An 18,573-nucleotide genomic window follows, 5' to 3' on the forward strand; every position below is an offset into this window, starting at 1 on the left:
GTCCCCAAAGTCCTGGGCTCCTCCTTTGCTCTGGCATTGTGTATTTGAACTGGAAGGAGCACCAAACGCACATGACGGGAGTCCTAGTGTGTATTTTATTAACCCTTTCATGACTAAGCCTATTTTTGAAATTTGGTGTTTACAAGTTAAAATCCATATTTTTTGCTAGAAAATTACTTAGAACCCCCAAACATTATATATATTTTTTTAGCAAAGAATCTAGAGAATAAAATGACGATTGTTGCAATATTTTTTATCACACGGTATTTGTGCAGCGGTGTTTTAAACGCAAATTTTTGGAAAAGTGACACTTTCATGAATTTTAAAAAATCCAAACAGTAAAGTTACCCCAATTTTTTTGTATAATGTGAAAGATGATGTTACGCCGAGTAAATAGATACCAAACATGTCACCCTTTATAATTGCACGCACTCGTGGAATGGCGACGAACTACGGTACCTTTGAATTTCCATAGGCGACGCTTTAAAAAAATTTTACGGTTACCAGGTTTGAGCTACAGAGGAGGTCTAGGGCTAGAATTATTGCTCTCGCTCTGACGATCGCGGCGATACCTCACATGTGTGGTTTGAACACCGTTTACATATGCGGGCGCGACTTCCGTATGCGTTTTCTTCGCTGCGCGAGCTCGCGGGGACAGGGGCACTTTAAAAAAATTTTTTTTTTTTTTTTTTATTTAATTTATTTATTTTTGTACTTTATAAATTGTGTTTAAATTTTTTTTTTTTTTTTTTTACTTTTATTGCTGTCACAAGCAATGTAAACATCCCTTGTGACAGTAATATGTGGTGACAGGTACTCTTTATGGAGGGATCGGGGGTCTAAAAGACCCCCCATCCCTCCTTTACACTTCAAAGTATTCAGATCGCCGAAAACGGCGATTCTGAATACTGTGTACTTTTTTAAATTCGGCGCCATTGGCAGCCGAGTAAACGGGAAGTGACGTCATGACGTCGCTTCCGCATTTACAAGAAGAAGGCTGGAACGAAGCCGCTCGCAGCTTCGTTCCAGTCCGCCCCCAGCCGCCGAAGGCAGCGGACCGGACACCGGGACTCCCGATCGCACGGGAGGCCCGGTAACAGCGGCGGGAGGCGGCGGGAGGGGGGGGATGTCCCCTCCCGCTCCTCCGGTATAACAACCGAGCGGCTTTTAGCCGCATCGGTTGTTATACTCGGGTAGCCGATCGCCCGCTGAAAACAACGGTACCGGGATGATGCCTGCAGCTGCGGGCATCATCCCGGTATAACCCCGGAAAGCCGAGGACGCATATATGCGTTCGGTCGGCGGGAAGGGGTTAATCCACAAATAGCAAATATATAACCAAGAGTACAACGCGTTTCGAGGATCAAACAATTCCCCTTCGCCGGGGCTACAAAAAGACACACAGTCACAATAATCTACAGAAACACCCATATCTATACAATCCACCCAGGGGGAGTACAGAGCCAAAATAAAATTTACAACAACATACTTCTGTCTTAAACCCTTTTAAAAAAAAATTAAACACATGTTTACAGTCAATGTAGAATAAATAAGTTAATAAATAAACCAAATGGAAAATAATTCATAAAGGAACCTGTACAAAAAAAAAAATCTAATCAGCAAGTAGGTTTTTATGAGGCACCATTTATTTTAAAATATATATGCATTTGGTTATTCACACCGAATTTATAAATAAAATGTATAAATTATTACTAATGAATACTGTGTTACTACTGAACCCTGTACTCTACATTAATTACCGTATTTATCGGCGTATAACACGCACATTCATTTTAAGAGGGAAGTTTCAGGAAATAAAACTTACATTTTAAATAAGGAACTTTGAAGCAAAAAAAGGGTCAGTGCCCATCTGCAGCCTCACAAGTGCCATCAATGCAGCCTCATCAGTCCATATCAATGCAGCAGCCTCACCATTGCCAACAATGCAGCAGTCTTTACCATTGCCATCAATGCAGCAGCCTCACCATTGCCTTCAATGCAGCAGCCTTACCATTGCCATCAATGCAGCAGCCTTTACCATTGCCATCAATGCAGCAGCCTCACCATTGCCTTCAATGCAGCAGCCTCACCATTGCCATCAGTGCAGCCTGATTGCTGCCCATCTGCAGCCTAGAGGGAACAGGGAGGGACGAGCGTCGACAGATTACATACAGAATCTCCTATGATAGACAGAACAGTGGTCCAATGGCGGCCCAGGAGACGGGACTTCCTATTACAGAGGCTGCCAAGTAAACAGGAGATTCTCACTGTATGTAATGTGATGGCGCTCATCCCGCCCCCCTCCCTGTCCCCTCCGAGGCAGCTAAAATTGAAGTATTGGCGTATAACACGCACATGGTATTTGCACCTGATTTTCATGGTGAAAAAGTGAGTGTTATACGCCAATAAATACAGTACTTCTGCACTCTGTGTTACATACTCAACTGTCCCTGATTTCGAGGGACTGTCCCTGATTTGGAGCAATGTCCCTCTGTCCCTCTTTCCTCCTCATTTTGGTCTGGTCTCTATAAATGTATAGAAAATGCACTTTTTATCTTTCAAAAAGTGTTTCCCAGCGCTAAACCTTTCATCTGATTTCTAAATTGCTGCACTTGTAAACTTCAAAAGCCAATATAAAGGAATAGTAGTGGGGGAAAAAAAAGCACTTGTGGGTTTAAGGGCGTGTGGCAGGGGGTGTGTACTAAACATGCATTCTTTTGCTAAAAGAGGTCCCAAGTTCCCATCTAAAAAAGAAGATATGCATACTCCTGACCAATGACTGACCGCAGGCTGTGTTACATATACTACTCGCTGCACTAAAACTACTGACCTCTAAATTCTGTATTATAAATACACTACAGACCTCTGAGTTACTTACTCCTAACCCCTGCACTCTCTATTACTACAGATCACAGTTGTGTGTGTTACATACTCAGATCTCTGTGTTACTACTGACCTTATCAAACTTTCCCCACTTCTTAATAGGGCCTTGCTATAGGGTGACCACATGTCCCGGATTGCCCGGGACAGTCCCGCATTTTGCAGGTCTGTCCCGGGCACCTTCATTCCAGGACAATACAGTGTCCCAGAACGAAACTGACACAGCCACCCTGCACAGTCCATTCCGTTCCCTGATTGGGCAAAGCTTTGCCCAATCAGGGCAAGTAAAAGCTGGTTGTTAAGGAAAGGGGCCTGGAAGCCGGCCGCCGCGTCCTTAAAAACAGATAAGTTATCAGCTGTCAATGGGCTTCCCCACTGACAGCTGAATAATAGAATAATGAAAAAAAATTGCCGGACAAAAAAAAAACAAAACAGCGTTGGTCACCCCCCCCCCCCAAGTCCATGCTAGACCCGAGCGCGACTGGAAGCATGATTGACGATGCATTTACATCTAGGACACTGTTTTTTAATAAAGGAATTGACAAAAATTGTCTCTGTGCTTTTATTACTTTAACCCCATACTCATTCACATGGGGGGGGGGGAATCTGGGGGACCCCCATGTTAAAGGGAACTTCCAGATTCCGATAAGCCCCCCGCCCGTATACCCACACAACCACCGCCCAGGGTTGTGGAGAAGAGACCCTTGTCTCCATTAACATGGGACAAGGTGCTTTGGGTGGGGGGTAGAGCCCTCCTGCCCCAAAGCACCCCCCCCCCCGTGTTGAGGGTGCGTGGCCTGATATGGTTCGGGGGGGGGGGGTGCTTGCTTGTATGCTGGCCATTGCAACCACGAGTCAATTTAAATGTGATTTGACTTGTTTTCTTTAGAAATGTCATTTTTGCTGCAGCATGTTCTATGCATGCTACAGATGTGCCACTTTACAGGCAGATTAAGGGGACCCCCCCCCCCCCCTGTGATGTACATCGTTTTTTGGGAAGGGGGGGTGGGGTGTCCCTCAATGGCAGTTTGGAAATGTGGTCACCCTGGCTTGCTATCCTACATTAAAAAATAAAATAAAGCATGCTGTACCCCACAGCGAACCCCCCCCCAGTGATCTTTGATCTCCTCCGTGTTGTTCCGGTGGATCTCCACCTCTCCAGGGTTGCCGGCCCGGACTGTAAAGGGGGAGAGCTATTTCCATCCTGGGATGCCTGGAATTGACAAAACATAGAACTTACGTTTACTATGTTTGTTTCTATGGTGAAAATATAAATGCATTACTTTTACTATTACTTGCATCTGTACATCCAGTGCGCTTTATTTATGCCTTGTAGTTCATTTGCACAAGGGCCAGACCCACATGGGAGAGAAGGATAGTAACCCCAGTCCCTGAGGGTCAATCTTAGGGCCGGTACCCCATCACACGTGAGGGGAAGGTTACTGATAGGGATGAGCCGAACACCCCCCTGTTCGGTTCGCACCAGAACATGCGAACAGGAAAAAAGTTCGCTCGAACAAGCGAACACCGTTAAAGTCTATGGGACACGAACATGAATAATCAAAAGTGCTAATTTTAAAGGCTTATATGCAAGTTATTGTCATAAAAAGTGTTTGGGGACCTGGGTCCTGCCCCAGGGGACATGGATCAATGCAAAAAAAAGTTTTAAAAACGGCCGTTTTTTCAGGAGCAGTGATTTTAATAATGCTTAAAGTCAAACAATAAAAGTGTAATATCCCTTTAAATTTCGTACCTGGGGGGTGTCTATAGTATGCCTGTAAAGGGGCGCATGTTTCCTGTGTTTAGAACAGTCTGACAGCAAAATGACATTTGGAAGGAAAAAACACATTTAAAACTACCCGCGGCTATTGCATTGCCGACAATACACATAGAAGTTCATTGATAAAAACGGCATGGGAATTCCCCCCAGGGAAACCCCGAACCAAAATTGAAAAAAAAAAAAATGACGTGGGGAGGTCCCCCTAAATTCCATACCAGGCCCTTCAGGTCTGGTATGGATATTAAGGGGAACCCCGGCCAAAATTAAAAAAAAAAATGACGTGGGGTTCCCCCTAAATTCCATACCAGACCCTTCAGGTCTGGTATGGATTTTAAGGGGAACCCCGCGCCAAAAAAAAAAAAAAAAAAACGGCGTGGGGTTCCCCCAAAAATCCATACCAGACCCTTACCCGAGCACGCAACCTGGCAGGCCGCAGGAAAAGAGGGGGGGACGAGAGTGCGGCCCCCCCCCTCCTGAACCGTACCAGGCCACATGCCCTCAAAATTGGGAGGGTGCTTTGGGGTAGCCCCCCAAAACACCTTGTCCCCATGTTGATGAGGACAAGGGCCTCATCCCCACAACCGTGGCCGGTGGTTGTGGGGGTCTGCGGGCGGGGGGCTTATCGGAATCTGGAAGCCCCCTTTAACAAGGGGACCCCCAGATCCCGCCCCCCCCCCCTGTGTGAAATGGTAAGGGGGTACTTACCCCTACCATTTCACTAAAAAACTGTCAAAATAGTTAAAAATGACAAGAGACAGTTTTTGACAATTCCTTTATTTAAATGCTTCTTCTATCTTCCTTCATCTTCTTCTTCTTCTGGTTCTTCTGGCTCTTCTGGTTCTTCCTCCGGCGTTCTCGTCCAGCATCTTCTCCGCGGCGTCTTCTATCTTCTTCTCCTCGGGCCGCTCCGCACCCATGGCATGAGGGGAGGCTCCCGCTCTTCTCTTCATCTTCTTCATCTTCATCTTCTCTTCTTTTCTTCTCCGGGCCGCTCCGCATCCATGCATGGAGGGAGGCTCCCGCTGTGTGACGGCGTCTCCTCGTCTGACGGTTCTTAAATAACGGGGGGCGGGGCCACCCGGTGACCCCGCCCCCCTCTGACGCACGGTGACTTGCGGGACTTCCCTGTGACGTCACGGGGAATGCCACAGGGAAGTCCCGTCATGTCCCGTGCGTCAGAGGGGGGCGGGGTCACCGGGTGGCCCCGCCCCCCGTTATTTAAGAACCGTCAGACGAGGAGACGCCGTCACACAGCGGGAGCCTCCCTCCATGCATGGATGCGGAGCGGCCCGCAGAAGAAAAGAAGAGAAGATGAAGATGAAGAAGATGAAGAAGAGAAGAGGATGAAGAAGAAGATGAAGAGAAGAGCGGGAGCCTCCCCTCATGCCATGGGTGCGGAGCGGCCCGAGGAGAAGAAGATAGAAGACGCCGCGGAGAAGATGCTGGACGAGAACGCCGGAGGAAGAACCAGAAGAGCCAGAAGAACCAGAAGAAGAAGAAGATGAAGGAAGATAGAAGAAGCATTTAAATAAAGGAATTGTCAAAAACTGTCTCTTGTCATTTTTAACTATTTTGACAGTTTTTTAGTGAAATGGTAGGGGTAAGTACCCCCTTACCATTTCACACAGGGGGGGGGGCCGGGATCTGGGGGTCCCCTTGTTAAAGGGGGCTTCCAGATTCCGATAAGCCCCCCGCCCGCAGACCCCCACAACCACCGGCCAGGGTTGTGGGGATGAGGCCCTTGTCCTCATCAACATGGGGACAAGGTGTTTTGGGGGGCTACCCCAAAGCACCCTCCCAATGTTGAGGGCATGTGGCCTGGTACGGTTCAGGAGGGGGGGGGGGCCGCACTCTCGTCCCCCCCTCTTTTCCTGCGGCCTGCCAGGTTGCGTGCTCGGATAAGGGTCTGGTATGGATTTTTGGGGGAACCCCACGACGTTTTTTTTTTTTTTTTTTGCGCGTGGTTCCCCTTAAAATCCATACCAGACCTGAAGGGTCTGGTATGGAATTTAGGGGGAACCCCACGTCATTTTTTTTTTTAAATTTTGGCCGGGGTTCCCCTTAATATCCATACCAGACCTGAAGGGCCTGGTATGGAATTTAGGGGGACCCCCCCACATCATTTTTTTTTTTTTCAATTTTGGTTCGGGGTTTCCCTGGGGGGAATTCCCATGCCGTTTTTATCAATGAACTTCTATGTGTATTGTCGGCAATGCAATAGCCGCGGGTAGTTTTAAATGTGTTTTTTCCTTCCAAATGTCATTTTGCTGTCAGACTGTTCTAAACACAGGAAACATGCGCCCCTTTACAGGCATACTATAGACACCCCCCAGGTACGAAATTTAAAGGGATATTACACTTTTATTGTTTGACTTTAAGCATTATTAAAATCACTGCTCCTGAAAAAACGGCCGTTTTTAAAACTTTTTTTTGCATTGATCCATGTCCCCTGGGGCAGGACCCAGGTCCCCAAACACTTTTTATGACAATAACTTGCATATAAGCCTTTAAAATTAGCACTTTTGATTTCTCCCATAGACTTTTAAAGGGTGTTCCGTGGCATTCGAATTTGCCGCGAACACCCCAAATTGTTCGGTGTTCGGCGAACTTGCGAACAGCTAATGTTCGAGTCGAACATGAGTTCGACTCGAACTCGAAGCTCATCCCTAGTTACTGACCTTGGATCCTGGATGCCAATAGCTGGGCAGGAACCCATCATCTGGGGGGAGAAGTTAATGGCCCTGGGATCGGGAACCCGATCATATGGGGGGGGGGGAGGATATTAACCCCAACCATAGGGGGTCAATTGCCAGGCCGGTATCCCATTACATTGGAGAGGTTATTGAACCCAACCCCTGGGGGCCAATTTTTGGGCCAGAGCCTTGTAACATGGGGTCCAATCAATTGGGCCGGAACCATGTCACACAAGGAGAGAAGGTCATTGACCCTGGTTGCTGAGCAGGAGCCCCGTCACACTGGGGGGGGGGGGTTATTGACCTTGGCCCCCAGCAATAACCTTTCCCCCCTCCCATTGTGAACAGGAGCCCCATCACACTGGGGGGGGGGGGGGGGGGAGTTATTGACCCTGACAGCCAATCGACAGACAGGGACCTCATCACTTAGGTGAAGGTTATGAACCTCCGGGCCAGTGGGCCAATCGCTTGGCTGGAACACCGTCACTTGTGGGGAGAAGGATAATAACCCCGGCCCCTGGGGGCCAATCATTGGCCGGCACCCCATCACATGAGGAGAAATGGTCACTGCCCCTGGATTCTGGAGGCCAAAACCCATCAACATGGGGGGAGAAGTTACTGATCCCGGCCCCCCAAGCTCAGAAACCCCCATTACTAGGAGGAGAAGGTTATATATTTTGGTTCCGAGAAGAGGAGAGGAGTGAAGAGGAGAGGAGTGAAGAGGAGAGGAGAGAAGTGAAGAGGAGAGGAGTGAAGAGGAGAGAAGTGGAGAGGAGTGAAGAGGAGAGAAGAGGAGAGGAGTGAAGAGGAGAGAAGAGGAGTGAAGAGGAGAGGAGAGAAGTGGAGAGGAGTGAAGAGGAGAGGAGTGAAGAGGAGTGAAGAGGAGAGGAGAGGAGTGAAGAGGAGAGGAGTGAAGAGGAGAGGAGAGAAGTGGAGAGGAGTGAAGAGGAGTGAAGAGGAGTGAAGAGGAGAGGAGAGGAGTGAAGAGGAGAGGAGTGAAGTGGAGAGGAGAGGAGAGGAGTGAAGAGAAGAGTGGGGACATATAGTTCCTCCATCGGACAGAGCAGATCTCTATCAGAGAGGCACATAATCTGACAGGCCGATCCTCTCATGTGATCGGTGGGAGCCGAACGCTGAATATATACAGCCCCGCCCCCTGAGGCGGCGTCCTGATTGGTTTAGGAGTTCCAGGTTGGTGAGTTCCGCCTCTCGGAGGCACGTGGAAGTGACGTCATCTCCCGGGACCAGGAAGTAAACATGGCCAGGAATGAGGAGAAGCAGCTGGGGAGACTAAACCGAGTGTGGCTGCAGAGAGAGAGGGAAGGTGAGAGGAGGAGGGAGAGTACAGGGGGGGTATAATGAGGGGGGTATAATGACGAGAGTATAATTAATGGAGGGGGGAGTACAGGGGATTATAATGAGAGGAGGGGAGAGTACAGGGGGGATATAATGAGAGGAGGGGGGAGTACAGGGGGGATATAATGAGAGGAGGGGGGAGTACAGGGGGGATATAATGAGAGGAGGGGGGAGTACAGGGGGGATATAATGAGAGGAGGGGGGAGTACAGGGGGGATATAATGAGAGGAGGGGGGAGTACAGGGGGGATATAATGAGAGGAGGGGGGGGTACAGGGGGGATATAATGAGAGGAGGGGGGGTACAGGGGGGATATAATGAGAGGAGGGGGGGTACAGGGGGGTATAATGAGAGGAGGGGGGAGTACAGGGGGGTATAATGAGAGGAGGGGGGAGTACAGGGGGGTATAATGAGAGGAGGGGGGAGTACAGGGGGGTATAATGAGAGGAGGGGGGAGTACAGGGGGGATATAATGAGAGGAGGGGGAGTACAGGGGGGTATATAATGAGAGGAGGGGGGAGTACAGGGGGGATATAATGAGAGGAGGGGGAGTACAGGGGGGATATAATGAGAGGAGGGGGAGTACAGGGGGGTATATAATGAGAGGAGGGGGGAGTACAGGGGGGTATATAATGAGAGGAGGGGAGTACAGGGGGGTATATAATGAGAGGAGGGGGAGTACAGGGGGGTATATAATGAGAGGAGGGGGGAGTACAGGGGGTATATAATGAGAGGAGGGGGGAGTACAGGGGGGTATATAATGAGAGGAGGGGGGAGTACAGGGGGGTATATAATGAGAGGAGGGGGAGTACAGGGGGATAAATGAGAGGAGGGGAGTACAGGGGGTATAATGAATGGAGGGGGAGTACAGGGGGATATAATGAGAGGAGGGGGAGTACAGGGGGATATAATGAGAGGAGGGGGGAGTACAGGGGGGATATAATGAGAGGAGGGGGGAGTACAGGGGGGTATATAATGAGAGGAGGGGGGAGTACAGGGGGGTATATAATGAGAGGAGGGGGGAGTACAGGGGGGTATATAATGAGAGGAGGGGGGAGTACAGGGGGGTATATAATGAGAGGAGGGGGGAGTACAGGGGGGATATAATGAGAGGAGGGGGGAGTACAGGGGGATATAATGAGAGGAGGGGGGAGTACAGGGGGGATATAATGAGAGGAGGGGGAGTACAGGGGGGATATAATGAGAGGAGGGGGGGAGTACAGGGGGGATATAATGAGAGGAGGGGGAGTACAGGGGGATATAATGAGAGGGGGGAGTACAGGGGGGATATAATGAGAGGAGGGGGAGGTACAGGGGGGATATAATGAGAGGAGGGGGAGTACAGGGGGGTATAATGAATGGAGGGGGGAGTACAGGGGGGGATATAATGAGAGGAGGGGGGAATGCAGGGGGGATTTAATGAGAGGAGGGGGGAGTACAGGGGGGTATATAATGAGAGGAGGGGGGAGTACAGGGGGGTATATAATGAGAGGAGGGGGGAGTACAGGGGGTATATAATGAGAGGAGGGGGAGTACAGGGGGGTATATAATGAGAGGAGGGGGAGTACAGGGGGGATATAATGAGAGGAGGGGGGAGACAGGGGGGATATAATGAGAGGAGGGGGAGTACAGGGGGATATAATGAGAGGAGGGGGAGTACAGGGGGGTATAATGAATGGAGGGGGGAGTACAGGGGGGATATAATGAGAGGAGGGGGAGTACAGGGGGTTGAGAAGAGATCGGCAGACTCCTCCCTCACCTGAAATGTCGGTTTTTGGGGGACTGATCTCCACCTTTGTTTTCTCTATTAGAGGGACGTGTGAAGGACATCGGCAGTAATCGCCCCAAACTGGTGAGCCCCGGACCAGAGCTGTCCTATAAATGACTTTTGCCACCGTCCCCTTTTACTAGTCTCCCCTCCATGTTTCCTGCAGGGGGCGCTGCACACAGCCACAGATGTGAAGAAATGGATCCCCAGCATCAAAAATGAGATAGAATATTATTTAGAGGTAAGACGGTGCCGAGCATCACTACACCAAAGAGGAGAGACCTTTATATCGTTCTTTATATTTAAATGGTAAACATCTGGCCTCAAAGTGAGATGAAAAAAAAAAAAATTGGATTTTGGGTTGTCACCACCATAGGGATAGAGGAGAAAGCTTCCAATGGGGACAGTAACAACTTCACTTTCCTCTCACTTCCGGTTTGGCTATGGGACAGGAAGTGAGGGGAGATCTCCCCAGTGGGACACGGATGGGGGAAGAAAAAAACCTGACTAGGGTTCTAACCCTCCCTTACTAGGGATAGGACTAACAGAGAAGTGCTGACACCTACTGGTAAGACTAGGAATTGCATCAATTATCCATCCTGACAAAACCAATCTATTACTAAATTATCTGCTTTGTGGTGAATTGGTTTTTGAGTCAACTTATTTATTAGCTTTGAAAAATGTTATGTATTATTATAATAAAGAGAAGCTCCAGTCAATTTTGTGTTTTTTCTTATTAAAAGTCAGCAGCTACAAAAAGTGTAGCTGCTGACTTTTAATAAACAGCCACTCACCTGTCCCAGGATCCAGCGATGTGCTCACCCCCAGCCGTTCCTTTCCTCATCGCTCTGTACCCAGCATCTCAACTTTGCGCCTTCACAGCTGGGTGCCCACTGCGCATGCGGGAGCCGCACCGCTCATTGTGAATAGTCCTGCGGTCTTCTGGAGCCTGTTACATGTCCCAGAAGATTGCAGGCAGGGAGGGGGGGGGGGGGAAGAGGCCTTAAAGTGAAACTTCCCCTTTTTGGGCGGAGCTCTTTTACCAAAACCTGTTATTATTTTACAATCACATATAACTAAGGATTGGAGAGTGAAAAATCTGGTGCAGCTGTGCTTGGGAGCCAATCAGCTTCTAACTTCAGTTTGTTCAATTAAACTTTGACAAACAAACCTGGAAGCTGATTGGTTTCTATACAGAGCTGCACCAGATTTTGCACTCTCCAGTTTTAGTATAATCACACACATTGGTTGGACTTGATGGACTTGTGTCTTTTTTCAACCTCACCTACTATATAGTAAATCAGCCCCGTAGTGTCATCATAGACCAGGGATCCTCAAACTACGGCCCTCCAGCTGTTGCAGAACTACACATCCCATGAGGCATTGTAAAACTCTGACATTCACAGACATGACTCGGCATGATGGGAATTGTAGTTCCTGAACACCTGGAGGGCTGCAGTTTGAAGACCCCTGTTATAGACTGTTGACGTGCTTGTACCTTAACCACTTAAAGACAGAGCCTCTTTCTAAGATTTGTTGTTTACAAGTTAAAAACATTTTTTTTTTTTTTGATAGAAAATTACTTAGAACCCCCAAACATTATACATTTTTTTTTTTTTTTTTTTTTTTTGTAAAACCCTAGAGAATAAAAAAAAATGGCGATCGTTGCAATACTTTCTGTCACACCGTATTTACACAGCGTTCTTACAAGCGCACTTTTTTTGGAAAAAATACATTTTTGGGATTAAAGAAAAATTATTTTCCCCATGGGGCTTTAAAACAGCAATGCACATAATGAAAGGAAGTTCTTAATGCATGTATAAAAAGTTTTATCCAATATCATGGTTTAAATGATATTAGATAAAACTTTTTATACATCCATTAAGAACTTCCTTTCATTATGTGCATTGCTGTTTTAAAGCCCCATGGGGAAAATAATTTTTCTTTAATCCAATTCCGGGGTGTGCAGCCTTTCTTGTCTCTTTTATATGTGTCTTCCTTTTTTCACATTTTTGGGATTAAAAAATAAAACAACAGTAAAGTTAGCCCAATTTTTTTTTTTTTTTTATTGTAAAAGATAATGTTACGCCGAGTAAATTGATGCCCAACATGTCACGCTTCAAAATTGCACCCGCTCGTGGAATGGTGACAAACTTTTATCCTCAAAAATCTCCATAGGCGACGTTTAAAAAAAATTCTACAGGTTACCAGTTGTGAGTTAGAGGAGGTCTAGGGCTAGAATTATTGCTCTCGCTCTACCGATCGCGGCGATACCTCACATGAGTGGTTTGAATACCGTTTTCATATATACTCACGTATGCGTTAGCTTCTGTGCGCAAGCTCGGCGGGACAGGGCGCATTTAAATTTTTTTTTTTCTATTTCTTATTTATTTTACCTTTTATTTTTTATGTTTACACTGTTCTTTAAAAAAAAAAAAAAAAAAATTGTGTCTCTTTTCTTCCTATTACTGTAATGTAAACATCCGTTGTAATAGAAAAAAATCATGACAGGACCTCTTAAATATGAGATCTGGGGTCAAAAAGACCTCACTTCTCATATTTATACTAAAACGCAACGAAAAAAAAATGTCCCTTTTAAGAGCTATGGGCGGAAGTGACATTTTGACCTCAGATCTCTCCTTAAAGAGGACCTGTCATCCATTATTTCTATTACAAGGGATGTTTATAAACCTTGTAATAGAAATAAAAGTGATCCAAAAAAAATTAATTTAAAGGTACAGTGTAAAAATAAAAAACGCCCCCATCCCTCCATGCTCACGTGCAGAAGTGAACACATCGGTAGGTCGCATATGTAAACGTTTTTTTCTGTTGTTTTTTTTTTAATTCATTAACCACTTCCTGCCCAACCTGTAGCAAAATGACAGCCTGGGCGGTGGTTCCGTTACCCTGACAGGACATCATATGACGTCTTTCAGAATAACAGCCGGCGTGCGCCCACGGGGGGCACGCAGCGCGGCGATCGGTGGTGCGGCGTGTCAGTCTTACACACTGCAACACAGATGACAGAGACTCTCTTTACCATGTGACCAGCTGTATCCAGTCACGGTGTAAACAAGAAGAGCCATGTATCAGCTTTTCTTTACTCACGTCTGACAGAGAGGCTGCTCTCCTGACGGGGGGGGGTCTGCGCTGATTGATACCCCGAGTCCCTTGTCATTGATGTCATTAGGAGGACTAGTGCCTCGTCGGTGTCAATGGGAGGAGTATTGCCCCGTCGTCAGTGGGAGGAGTATTGCCCCGTCGTCAGTGGGAGGAGTATTGCCCCGTCGTCAGTGGGAGGAGTATTGCCCCGTCGTCAGTGGGAGGAGTATTGCCCCGTCGTCAGTGGGAGGAGTATTGCCCCGTCGTCTGTGTCAGTGGGTGGGCTAGTGCCCCGTTGTTGGTGTCAGTGGGAGGAACGGTATCCCATCGATGGTGTCAGTGCCTCACAACATTGGTCATGTGACCAGTCATTGGATGAGTGCCATGTTTTTCTCAAGTCATCTTCCAGGGCAGCATCTGAGAGATGGACTTCTCCTACCTCTCAGATGCTGCCCTGGAAGACTTCCTAGAAAAGAAGTTACCAGGTACCTAACGTGTGTGTGTGTGTGTGTGTGTGTGTGTGTGTGGTTTTTTTTTTTTTCTTTTAAAGTGGGAAGAGGTAATTCTGTTTTTTTTACCTGTAATGATCTTATGATGGGTTACTATTAATAAATGTGTTTTTCATTTCACTGCTTAGGCCTTTTTTGACCAACTCTCCCATCCATTTACAGCAATCTCAGCTGAGTCACTATTCAGAAAGAAAGATTGGAGAATTCGAGGGAAAGATTGAGGCCCTAAAGAAAGAGTATCAGAGTTACCTGTGGAAGTTGCGCAGATTAGACCCGTCCTGCAAGGATCACCCGTGGAAACCCCGAGGGTACACCAGGAAGAGGACTGCGGATGGCAAAGTGCCATCGTGGGTAGACACAGGTATCTAGGTAATGGGGTGCATGAAGACACAATGGGGGGAATTCAGTAAAGCTGCTGCGCCACTTTTCTGGCGTTAATCCCTCTTGCTAATGTATTACACCAAATTCATGAAGCATTTGAGACACTTTTGGTTCCGACAGCGACTCGTACACTAAATGCAGGCAGTTCTCAAATGCTTTACTTTTACATTGTGTTGCATTTAAATGCACCACTTTACATTGCGTCGTGTTGAATGCGCCAAATGTAAAAGTGGAGCTAATTAACCGCTTCAAAACCGGGGACTTCCACCCCCCTCCTGCCCAGGCCAATTTTCAGGTTTCAGCGCTGTCGCACTTTGAATGACAATTGCGCGGTCATACAACACTGCTGACCAATAAAATTTTTATTTTTTTTTTCACACAAATAGAGCTTTCTTTTGGTGGTATTTAATCACCTCTGGGGTTTTTTTATTTTATGCTAAATAAACAAAATAAGAACAAAAATTTTGAAAAAAATAAATTTTTCTTTGTTTCTGTTTATAAAATTTTGCAAATAAATAATTGTTCTTCAGAAATTTAGGCCAAAATGTATTCTGCTCTATTTCTTTGGTCAAAATAACCCAAATCAGTGTATATTATTTAGTCTGTAGGAAAGTTATAGAGGCTGCAAACTACAGCCGTGGCCAAAAGTTCTGAGAATGACACAAATATAAATTTTCACAAAGTCTGCTGCCTCAGTGTTTTTAGATCTTTTTGTCAGATGTTACTCTGGTATACTGAAGTATAATTACAAGCATTTGATAAGCGTCAAAGGATTTTATTGACAATTACATGAAGTTTATGCAAAGAGTCAATATTTGCAGTGATTACCTTTTTCTCCAAGACCTCTGCAATTCCCCCGGCATGCTGTCAATCAACTTCTGGGCCACATCCTGACTGATGGCCGCCCCATTCTTGCATAATCAATGCTTGGAGTTTGTCAGAATTTGTGTGTGTGTGGGGGGGGGGGAGGGGGGAGGGGGGGGGGGCTGTAGAGGGATAAATGAGGGCAGGGTAGTTGAGGATGGGGTGAAATAGGGATTGTGGGGTGGTAGAGTTTGGGATGGAAAAGGCTGTGATCGCTGGGGGGGGGGAGTGGATGGGGGGGGGGGGGAGGGAGTGGATGGGAGGGCCATTGGGAGACATGGGGGCAGAGGTGACAGCTTGTGGACGCAACACAAGGAGGGTACAGTACAGGGTGGGTAGGTGGGGCACAGTACAGATCTGTTTCCCATTCCTGCATTGTACACAGCCAGAACAAAGGCAGAGCTCCTGCTTTCCACACAGCACATGCTGAAGCTGAAATCTGATTTCCTTACAGCTACAATGTGCACAGTGTATAGCTGGCTACTGGTTGCAGTTCCGACCTGTACCATTCCGTGATACCATACACTATGCACATCGTAGCTATAGGGGAATGGGATGGGGAGGAGGAGCTCTTAGTCTTGTGCTCAAGATGTGTGCCATGCAGGGATCGGAGACTTCTGGCAAGCGGCAGGGGTGGTGGAGGGCTTGGAAGGGGGGAGCCCACCCCTCCCCAATACCCCCTTAGATTGGGGAACGATCTTGCCTCTGATACTTGTGCTGGAGTTGTACTGTTCTGATCCCCACCCGCTCTCCTGTTCATGCCATGTGATTGGAGCACTACAGATCCTGCCCACATAGGCAGTACCCAGGTTGGCCCGTGTATTAAGACAGCCCTGGGCCAGAGGAGACACCTGGCCGGAGAGGAGGAGGCGTTCCACTGCCAAGCTGGCATCACTTCTGGTATCTGTGCGTTTTCATGATTACCGATACTCACAAATGCTTAGTTTCGGCACAACCCTAATTTGTGTAATTCTCAAAACTTTTGGCCACGGCTGTAAGGTATATATCTAAAATTGATCAATCCTGATCGGCCTATCTCGTTTTTTTTTTTTTTTTGTAATTACAGAACAAATATCCCCCAAATGACCCCTGTTTTGAAAAGCAGAAAGTCCAAGTTATTTAGTAAGAGGCATGGCGAGGTTTTTTTTTTTTTTACATACTGTCGACAGTGTAGTACAGCGTCATATAACTGAGAGGAGTGGACAGTACGGGGGTATAATGAGCGGAGGGGGGGCGGTACCGGGGGGGCGGGTATAGTGAAAGGAGGGGGCGGTACTGGGGGGGGTATAATAAGGAGGGGGCGGTATCGGTGGTATAATGAGGAGGGGGCGGTACCGGTGGGTATAATGAGGAGGGGGGCGGTACCGGTGGGTATAATGAGGAGGGGGGTGGTACCGGTGGGTATAATGAGGAGGGGGGGCGGTACCGGTGGGTATAATGAGGAGGGGGCAGTACCGGTGGTATAATGAGGAGGGGCGTTACCGGCGGGTATAATGAGGGGGGGGGCGTTACCGGCGGGTATAATGAGGAGGGGGGGCGTTACCAGCGGGTATAATGAGGGGGGGGGCGGTACCGGCGGGTATAATGAGGAGGGGGCGGTACCGGCGGGTATAATGAGGAGGGGGCGGTACTGGGGGGGTATAATAAGGAGGGGGCGGTATCGGTGGTATAATGAGGAGGGGGCGTTACCGGCGGGTATAATGAGGGGGGGGGCGTTACCGGCGGGTATAATGAGGGGGGGGGCGTTACCGGCGGGTATAATGAGGGGGGGGGCGTTACCGGCGGGTATAATGAGGGGGGGGGGGCGGTACCGGCGGGTATAATGAGGAGGGGGCGGTACCGGCGGGTATAATGAGGAGGGGGCGGTACCGGCGGGTATGATGAGGAGGGGGCGGTACCGGCGGGTATGATGAGGAGGGGGCGGTACCGGCGGGTATGATGAGGAGGGGGCGGTACCGGGGGTATGATGAGGAGGGGGCGGTACCGGGGGTATGATGAGGAGGGGGCGGTACCGGGGGTATAATGAGCGGAGGGGGCGGTACTGGGGGTATAATGAGCGGAGGGGGTTGTACCGGGGGTATAATGAGCGGAGGGGGTTGTACCGGGGGGTATAATGAGGAGGGGGCGGTACCGGGGGTATAATGAGCGGAGGGGGTTGTACCGGGGGGGGGGGTATAATGGGAGGAGAGGCAGTATAGGAGGTATAAAGGGAGGAGGGACATTGGTGGCATTGTTAGATCATCTCACAAAATGAATGATGGCTGACTCAAATATTATTATTATTTTTTTTTTTAAGATGAAACCAATAGCGGAAAATTGCTGTACACGCCCGTTCTCTCAAAGAAAGCGAAGGAGGAGCACAGAAGTGACTCGGAGGAGGAAGCACCAGAGGAAAGGGTCAATAAACTGCAGCCACCTTCTCCTGCTCCGGCCTGTATCGATCCGGAAGTCCAGGATGCACCTCTCCTCTTCAACAATGCCAAATCTCAGCCGAGAGACATCTGGGGGAGATCAGCTTATAACACTGGCGGAGGGGAGACGGCAAAGAAGCTCAAAGATATTTTGATGTCGGGCTGTCCGCAGCAAAACGTCCCCAACTCTGCGAACAACTTGGAGGAGGCGGCGGGAGGAGGAGACCCGCATACCAGTGGGAGAAGCAAGGGGCTTATAGGGTTAGACTGTTATTCATCTTCTGATGAGGAAAGCTAACACTTGGCTATGTCTAAGGGCTCCCTTATTTATATTTTTCAATATCCTACAACCTTTATTATCTAATACTGTTTTCAACAGTGCAAAAAAAATAAAATATATTTTTTTATTTATATTTTTTAGCATTTTTTAAAAAAAATTTCTATGTGGCAATAAATAAAAAGCATTGTGCGTCCTACATTTGCTTTTCCAGCCGTGTGCTGTCCTAAAATCATCATTTTGTTGCATCTCAGTGCTGCTGATCTCCTGCGGCTTTTTTTTGCCACTTCCAGTTTACAATGCATCTGCAAAGTATTCACAGCGCTTCACTTTTTCCACATTTGGTTATGTGGCAGCCTTATTGCAAAATGGATTAAATTTATCATTTTCCTCAAAATTCTACAAACAATATAATGACAACGTGAAAGAAGTTTGTTTGAAATCTTTGCAAGCTTATTAAAAATAAAAAATAAATAAAAAAATCCCCTGTACATAAGTATTCACAGCCTTTGCTCAATACTTTGGTGAAGCTCCTTTGGCACCAATTACAGCC

At 47.7% G+C, this 18,573-nt stretch overlaps 1 protein-coding gene across 1 annotated transcript; it reads left to right on the forward strand.

Annotated features, from left to right (window-relative positions):
- Nucleotides 1–8,539: 8,539 nt before the first annotated feature.
- Nucleotides 8,540–18,219, forward strand: LOC141103839 (uncharacterized). The gene is made up of 5 exons (XM_073593863.1): nt 8,540–8,677; nt 10,520–10,560; nt 10,643–10,717; nt 14,250–14,448; nt 17,629–18,219. The coding sequence occupies exons 1-5, from the start codon at nt 8,611–8,613 to the stop codon at nt 18,039–18,041; spliced, it is 795 nt and encodes a 264-aa protein (XP_073449964.1). The 5' UTR covers nt 8,540–8,610; the 3' UTR covers nt 18,042–18,219.
- Nucleotides 18,220–18,573: the final 354 nt, after the last annotated feature.

The sequence above is a fragment of the Aquarana catesbeiana genome, linkage group LG07 (assembly GCF_042186555.1).
Source record: "Aquarana catesbeiana isolate 2022-GZ linkage group LG07, ASM4218655v1, whole genome shotgun sequence".
Lineage (NCBI taxonomy): Eukaryota > Metazoa > Chordata > Amphibia > Anura > Ranidae > Aquarana > Aquarana catesbeiana.